The 8,860-nt window shown below is 33.1% G+C and overlaps 1 protein-coding gene across 1 annotated transcript; it reads left to right on the top strand.

Annotated features, from left to right (window-relative positions):
- Nucleotides 1-385: 385 nt before the first annotated feature.
- LOC125053430 lies at nt 386-3,868 on the top strand. Its single transcript, XM_047654815.1, has 4 exons — nt 386-1,292; nt 1,620-1,785; nt 2,424-2,753; nt 3,527-3,868. Exons 1-4 carry the CDS (start codon nt 521-523, stop codon nt 3,837-3,839), a joined length of 1,581 nt encoding a protein of 526 aa, XP_047510771.1. The 5' UTR covers nt 386-520; the 3' UTR covers nt 3,840-3,868.
- Nucleotides 3,869-8,860: the final 4,992 nt, after the last annotated feature.

Raw genomic sequence — 8,860 nt, 5'->3', positions numbered from 1 at the left:
TCTTAATTTAAAAAAAAATTAGTCTCAAATACAGTTCTTCTACCGTAAAAATAGTGGGATACCTGTAATATCAAGTCGGTTAATCTATTCAGGGGTACTTAATGTGCCTTTCTTAAGTTATAACGTCATAAGCTAACCTAACAAAATCGTATACCTAGATATCAATATTTAAAAAAAATATTTCAAATATAATTGTATTTACAAAACTAAACCGAACTTACACTAATAAATCTGCTAGAAGTGCCTTTGAGTTGTGACTTTTTGACGTGGTCATTACAATGACGTACCTATATAAACCGAATTAAACCATAAAGCATAATTTAATTACCCTTTTATTTTACTCAATTGGGTTTACATAAAGTCTACTTCTAAAATATCTTAAAAACTAAATAAATTGACACAAAATTCTGTCAAAATTTCAGTTTTGGAAAATTGCAAGCAAAAAATGTTGTATCATTATGCACTCTAAAATAAATATTATCTCGCGTAAAATTAAATACAACTGCCTCCCGTACCCGTTATGATACCGTATCTAAATTGCGAAGTATATCTGTCCGTACTCCTATACGTAATTACGAAAACCTTGTGTTCGATCGTCGACAAATATCGGGTCATGCACAAGCAAGAAGTGTACGTCGAAGAAAAAGTAGAAGATGACGTCAAATGGGTGCCAAAGAAAAAGCACGAAGTCCTTAAAGCTAAATATAAGTGCTTGAAAAAGCTCTTCCAAATCTACGACGCTAGTGTTATCGGAATTCTTCCAGAAAATTACATGGAACCATACCCCGAAAAAAGACGCAAAAAGCGATCAAAACGTACGAAAACTGATGCCATAGTTGGTACCGCTGAACTGTCAAACGGCGATACCGATTCGGGCTGTTCTGTGCCCGTAAAAGAAGTTCCGTCCACGTTCAAAAAGGATGGATTCACCCAGGATTGTAAAGAAAATGTCTCCGTTCAAAGCGAGATAAAGCAATCTGTGGTCAATGTACCGTACAGGGAAATGCGAAAACCGACGCGATTCCAGTGCTTTTTGCAGCGAATTTTTGGCTTAAATCCTGATAGATTGAAAAGGGGATATGCTAGTGATAATGATATCATATGTTATGAAAGACGCCGGCGTGGTATAAGGCTTAGAAGACGACGAACGAAGCAGGCAAGGTCGGAAATGGTTTTGAATGATATGAAAAGTCCAGTTATTTTGTCGTATATCCAGAGTGTTCAGAGAAGTTGTTTGATGGAGTCTACGCCACGCCAGTGTCCTATATCTGGGTGTAAAATGATGTTTTATGGTAAGTTAATAAGAACTATTTTGAAGACAATTCCACAGCCAATGCTACGTATTGCAATTTTTAAATAATGAAGCAAATTTCTACAGATATTGGTTTTATTACTAACAGCTCCTTTATTTTGAACTTTGATTCGAAAAAAAGTTGAGAACGTTTTACTATCGACAGCCCATTTAATAGTATAAAAACATTTTATTTTACGCTTTTTATATGAAATATTGAAGCGATTTGGATATCGCACATGACTATTTTCTACTACTTACCTATCCTATCCATATTTAGTTTGAACGTTGTTACAAAAAATCCTAGTCTTGTTAATTGTGGTTTAAGGAATAATAAACTACAACGACCACTTAAACCTCTGCCACTTTCCTGAACGTCAATATGTCTGTCACTACTGTCACGAAGGCTTCACCAGCGAGTGTGATAAATTGCAGCATGAGAACGAGCATCTAGGAATATCGAGGATTAATACTAGTGATGTATCCAGTGGATGGTAAGTGTTATTCACTGCCTTGACTATTATAGAAGAATGTCGTGAAGTAGACATATAAAAATAAGATTTTAATTGAAAACAAAGTATAATACTTTCAAAAGAAAAAAAAAACTAGTGGCTTTACAATCTTCTAAGGTCTAGGACTCAGATTTCGGTATCTGTTTTAGAGTCTAACACATACCAGTTTCGTCACGATGTTTTCTATTGCCGTAAGAGTGTTGTATGTACACACAGAAAGTACACAGCTGCACAGCAGCAGAACGAACCTTCGACCTCAGTGATGAGAATCACACGCTGAATCCTCTAGGCCAACACTGCTCACTCTATATTTATTTCCTATTTGTACAGTAAGTTAATACTAATACAATCAAAATCTAAACTAAAAACAATATACACATAACAAGTAAAAAACTTATGAATCTTGTGAATTCAGCCAGTGTGCAACTAAATATGCCCGTCTCACGAGCAATAAATAATATTTAGGGTGCGCAAGATACGCGTAAATGGTGCTTCTCTGAGTAATATTATAACCATATTGAAGATTAAATTGAATAGATGTTTGAAGATGCAATCAACCGCTTTGTTTATTTTTCGCTTTAAATACGTTATATACACTACTATATATGAAGTAATTTCAGGCAATCCAGAAAGATAGCCAGTGTGACTCAAACCGATCCCGAAGTCCAAGTACCCGAGGATAAATTAAAGAAAATCGTGTCATTCTTCGACAAAATCACCAATCCTGACGACTTTATAAATGAAATCAAGAAAAATCGACTCTCTGAATCGAATTTAGAAACTATACCGGCAACTACAGTTTCGGAGCTTAGTAAATCAGAAACATTGAATCTGCAGAAGAAATCTGGTAAATCGTCGTTGGCTAACGAATCGGATCACACTGAAATATCACAGTGTACTTCCACACCACCAATAAGATGTCAGCTTTGTGGAGAATTGTTTGATAATAGGTAGGTACTATAGTGTGGATAACTTAATACTGTTATTGAAGTGAGGTAAAAACTTGTACCTATAGTTAATGTGGGACATCTCTACATACCATCTCCAAATCACTGCATTAACAACCAAATTCTCATAGAAAGCCTAAAAAATATTGGATATTATTATAATATTTAATTTCAATACTGATTTAGTCACAATTTTTTACAAAAGTAGGGAATTGTTTGGTGCTGTGACGATTTTAGAGGCACGAATTTAAGAGCGGCTATTTCGCATAGCGTCTTAAGTTGAATCAAAACTTACGTTGTAGTAACAATAGTAATCGTTCATGTTATATTGCATATCAGAAACCATGTGGGTAATATATAATCTGAATGTGTCATATATGTCACCGTACATACTTACGTCATAACCTATATTCAAATATTGTAAACTGTCAAACTGTGACCAGAAAGATAATACTGCTTTGAAGTTAATATTCTATTTAGCTGTCAAAGACAAGCCCTGCGATTCTGTAACTCACTTCACGAACTCACACAGCGGTTTTCGCATCGGCGGTCGCTCTCAAATCAGTCGTGAAGCAGTCATTTTATGATTTGGCATTCTGAAAAGGTGGGAGCTTGTAGTTTAATATTTATCAGAATGCCAAATCATAAAATGACTGCTTCACGACTGATTTGAGAGCGACCGCCGATGCGAAAACCGCTGTGTGAGTTCGTGAAGTGAGTTACAGAATCGCAGGGAAGTTCATAAGTTTTCCTAATTTTGATCACTTTCCTTTCAGGCGTCAATTAAGCGTACATATTGACGTCCAACACCGTGCCAATGAGAAATTCACGAAATTCCACAGCTGCGCTGGAATTATTAACGCCCACCCCAAAACTTCCTACCAACCATCTGAAATCAGTAATTACTCCAAAACGAACACATTACAAACTAAAATGTCATCCTTAAGTGGTGATCCGTCAACTAATGTTGTGTATTATACGTCTTTAGAATCATTAAGTAAGAAATCTGTTATTAATTCGTTGGTCCAAAAGGTGCGTAGTGGTTTTTGTTATAAGTGGGAGCCTGGTACTAAAATTATTCGTGTGTGATTTTTTTTTAATAAATTATATTAAATGTTTTTTTTTTTATTTTGATACATAAATTCTTAGTTCCTATATCGATCACAGAAGCAAACATAGTCTTCTATCTGACTCCTATGGCTGAATTCCGTCATCGGATGTCGAGGCAGAATGCAAAATTCTATCCTTTCCACCTCGACGCCTGGCGTTCCACGCCACAAGGCGTTTTAAAGAACTTTCTACCGCGCACCACCTTTTTGTGGAAACCAGCTGTAAAGGTATTTTTGTTTTCTGTTGTTTGCGGATGCATACCCTGAAACGTCCGCAACACTCGCTGCCCCCAGCATTGCAGGTGGCCATGGGCGGCGTTCGGCGGTTATATTAAAAAAAAAAATTACGAGCAAGCAAAAAATAATAATTAAAAAACCAGCAAGCAAAAAATTTGTTTAGCGTGTTTCACAAAAATAATAAGATATTATAAATTGTATATATAGAAATATATTTTATTTACTCCTTAGATTATTACGTATCTTTATGAATTTTTAAATCAAAATATGTTAGGCAACCATCTTAAATACTTTTTTGTACCAATTAACAGTATGGCGAAGACATACTGGTAAAATTATTAATATATGACGTTTCTTGAAAATTATATATCCTTTAGCTATACATTACTAATAGCTTATAGTATAAGAAGGTATTCATGAAGTACTCATGACAAGGTAAACATGAATAATAAACACCCAATGGAGGGTTTGTATTCAGTTCTCCGATTCATGATTTTAATGGTAAAATAAAACAATGGATTGCAGAAATAATTTTATATAACAAAGCGCACTTTTATGTTTGCGTTATGCCTTAACTAGGCTACATATACTAGCTACATGATTAGCAAATATAACATTTGTTAGCTTTAACATTTGACCTTAAATCTATACGATTTACCCCTATTTATAAAAAATAAATCAGTCTGCACTGTTTCTAACAAATTGTGAAATCGCTGTGATACAAAACTGATTTGTTTTTTATAATTAAGTTATTTATTGGTGAAGCTTTTCGCATAGCTTTATGCAATATTTACGGTAAAATTTGTTTTCATACAAATATACGTAAACAATAATTTAAAGTGACCCGAGATTTTCATTGTTAGCTGATGTCCGTGACTGGCGTGGAGACTTCATGAATGTACGTAGCCAAATTTATTTCCCTAATATTGAGTACATAAAATATACTGCTTTTGTGTCTCCAAAACCGTACAAATAGTTTGGAAGTAATGTGGCTTTCAATGCGAAATTGAGGTCTTAAGAACGCGAAACCTTGACTGATAAGATAATGCAGGAATCTGTTTACATTTCCACCTCAGTTCCTACCGCGTCTATGGCTAATTGTTTCGGAGCCACATATTAAAAATATGAAACGCATCTATCACATGGTGTTATGAGAGTTCATCGGTGGCAAAATAATGAGGAAATAAATTTATATAGAAGATAATAAAAACAAGGTACATTCTGGAGTTGATTTGCAATTCATAGTACACTATTTTTTTAGGAAGTATACTTATAACTCGAAGCACGATGCGTGTGTCATATTGTGATTTATGCGACTGATATACATCCATTGTTTGCTGATTTTAAGCCGAAAATACTAGAATTATTATTATGAGGAAGTATTGGTATCGTACAGTGCATGAAACAATTATCGTTGCATCAAAGATCAAATAGGCTAAATATTTTTATAATAATATTAAACGTTGAATAATAAACGGCTCAAATTTAAGAGTCTTTCCTTCAACTTCGATTTTTTCCTTTTGGAGTAGAGACTCTTGCGCACTGACTTTGCGGGTTCAAGTTCACAAAGATTTAAGTTGGCGCCTGGTGGATAGTACCTGTGACCCCAGAGCTCGGGCTTTCCTCGCTTAGCGAATAAGTATCGCAATACAGCGAGGTAATGCTGCCAGCGTTAAAGGTACTCTGCCACAGGGATAACTTTTTAAATTTATTTTAATTATCTTTTAGTTATTACTATGTAAGTTAAGAAAATTATGATTACTAATAAACTATAATATTAATAACTAATATATTTGGTAAAAAGAATATAGACATTATCCTTGAAAATCAGACCCAGTCACGAATATCACCTTATAACCTATAAAAACTAACCTTTTCTCATAACGTTTTAAATGTTCTATTCTTAATCATATCGTAGCATAAATAAAATATTTAAAAGAGAAACCCTTGTACTATTTAAGGATTTTGAATAAACTTTAAAAATTGCAACACTACCCATTTTACTATAAATGAGGAAACCTCAAATCGCAAAGCTTAATACAATACCTATTATTATCAATTATTGCATATAATATGGAGATTATATTTAAACACTTAAATTAATGGCAGTGTTTACAATAGCCATATATTTATATCTAAAAACGTAATAACAGATTAAACAAAAACCAGCCGTAACAAAATCATTAACATTTTGTATGAAACTCACTGTACTTGGTGATATGTATTGTACGATTGTGAGAAGAATGGCTTGATACAAAATCACTTTTCGAATTTGTATGGGAAGGACATACGTTTTGGGTTACGAGTGTAGAAAAGTGATTTTGTCTCAAGCCCAGGAAGCTAAATGTGAAACAAAAGACGCAAGACGTTGCGTTCGATTGTTTGTGGATGAACCACCATCAGAGTGCTGTTCACCATTTAAGATTTCGTTTTGTTTCTTAACTATGTTAACTATATAATATGTGGCAGAAATGTTAACTATGTAATAAATTATTTGGAAAATAAATAATTGTGCTATTTGACATTCATCGGGCTCATAACTTATGATGGACTTTATGTGACGAATAGCGCTATCTGACATTCGTGAAACGCAACAATAGTGTATATCCTACACATAAAGTCCATCATAAGTTATGAGTCCGATGAATGTCAAATAGCACAATTTATTTTCTAAATAATTTGTGTTGCATAGCAATTTGGTACTTTATCCATACATTGTGAAACAGTCCCTAAATATTAGAAGCTTACAGGTTATGCACAATACTAAGATTTTATACAAACATTGGGCAGATGTGTAAATTTGTCTACTACACTTACAAGATACGCAACATTTATAAATAAGGAGCAAAATGGATTCGTTCAGATCAGCAAGCAGCTTAAAGCTGGTTCGGCAAATTTGAACACCTGTACAATTATGGATATCTATATTAACCTCACCATTTTCTTTCATGTTTATATATCTACATATTTCAATAATTTTATTATTTTAATCGATTTTCTGGCAAAATATACAATAATATATTAATCCCTTATAAGCTATAGCGCGTATTTTATACCGTTTGTCTATAAATCACCAAAAACTATGTAAATTTGTTGATTTATATGTTTTGTGGATATGTTTCGACCAAAAATGTTTCCAATGTTAGCTATAAGATATGTTCTAAGTGATACGTTTATTTTGTATTTAACTTATGGATCCTTCAATTTCGTAAATTGTACCCTTAACTAATTAAAATAAACTGATTTTTATGTAGTACAGAAAAAATTAGAGGATCATGATCTGATGTTACTAGAGACTTAGGACAACTTACGCCCGAACCCAATGACCTCAATCCATAATCCACCGTCTGAAATAGTAATCTTAATCCAAATGTTGTAACAAGTGTGCCAATAGCCAATTGACGGATTGTAATAGCCATCGACCGATACAAGCTATCCATGGGAGGTCGTATCGGTGTCTGTGGATAGACCTTTGTATAAAAATGACAGTTGACGGAAGCTCGATTTCAACACTTACTTAATTATTTTAACTTACACCAGTTTTTAAATAATTATAAAAACTGTTTGTTATGTTTTTTAACATACACATTACACATGTATAGTTTAATGTTATTTGTACGGTTTTATTTACTTTATTTGTTTTTCATTGATTATTAAATATGAGTGAAAACTCGATAAAATGGAACGACAAAGAGCATTTTATCCGTCGCCAAAAATGGATTGTCTTTGTAGGGTTTGGTTATTGGGATGCATATAGGAGTTCGATCGACTGTCACGGTCTGATCTCAGATTCTTTTCAATCTGAGATTGTGGATTGATTATTGGGTTCGGGCGTTAGTGGACGCTCCACTCTTATCCACGCTGGATAGGCGTGCTTAATCGTCAAGTTAGCGTGTATAGTTAACACTTGCACGGTACAAGTATACGTGAGGAAACAGATATGGTTATGAGACCGAATCTACATGCCTATAAAGACAAATTATTCTTAATGAGATATAAGTAGAACTCTGAAGCCAATAATATTACATCGGTACATATTTTTCATAGCAAGACGATAATACAATAACTACAGACAGAGCTAGGCTATAGACAGTTAATACACAATAAGGTTTACATAGAAATTCTACTTTTAAATTGTTATTAATATAGTATAAGATCCCGATATACAACGACCTTCACCGAGATGCTTATTTAATGAAACGTTTTTTATATTTAATTTAAGATGTCAATAAATATAATCCATATGGGTTGCCTAGCAAATTTCAGTCCAGAGTATGTTTAATTAATATTTAAAAAAAATATTTTTTTATAATTTGCATGTAGTAATTTTTTTTTAATTTTTTTCAATCAATATTTTTAATCAGGGTAGTATTATATATGTATCACTATAACTTTCTTTTCTACTAAAGATGTATATATACTTTAGTGTAACATAAAAAATATACACATAAATAATTAATTGATTAAAAACAACCTAACGTTTGCATATTCTATGGGCTTCATACTTTCGATTGGTATAGAATTTATCTAATAATCATACCGGTGAAATGTTTAAAAAAATAATTTTTTTTTAATATTAATTAAAATACTCTGGACTGAAATTTGCTAGGCAACCCATGTGGATTATGTTTATTGACATATTAAATTTAATATAAAAAACGTTTCATTAAATAAGCATCTCGGTGAAGGTCGTTGTATATCGGGATCTTAGACCAATACGATTGCAATACACAATTGCAAAGTATCGAATAGAATGACAAGCCT

This window comes from Pieris napi, chromosome 10 (assembly GCF_905475465.1).
Source record: "Pieris napi chromosome 10, ilPieNapi1.2, whole genome shotgun sequence".
NCBI classification, from domain to species: Eukaryota; Metazoa; Arthropoda; class Insecta; order Lepidoptera; family Pieridae; genus Pieris; species Pieris napi.
This window is presented reverse-complemented; position numbering and strand designations above follow the sequence as displayed.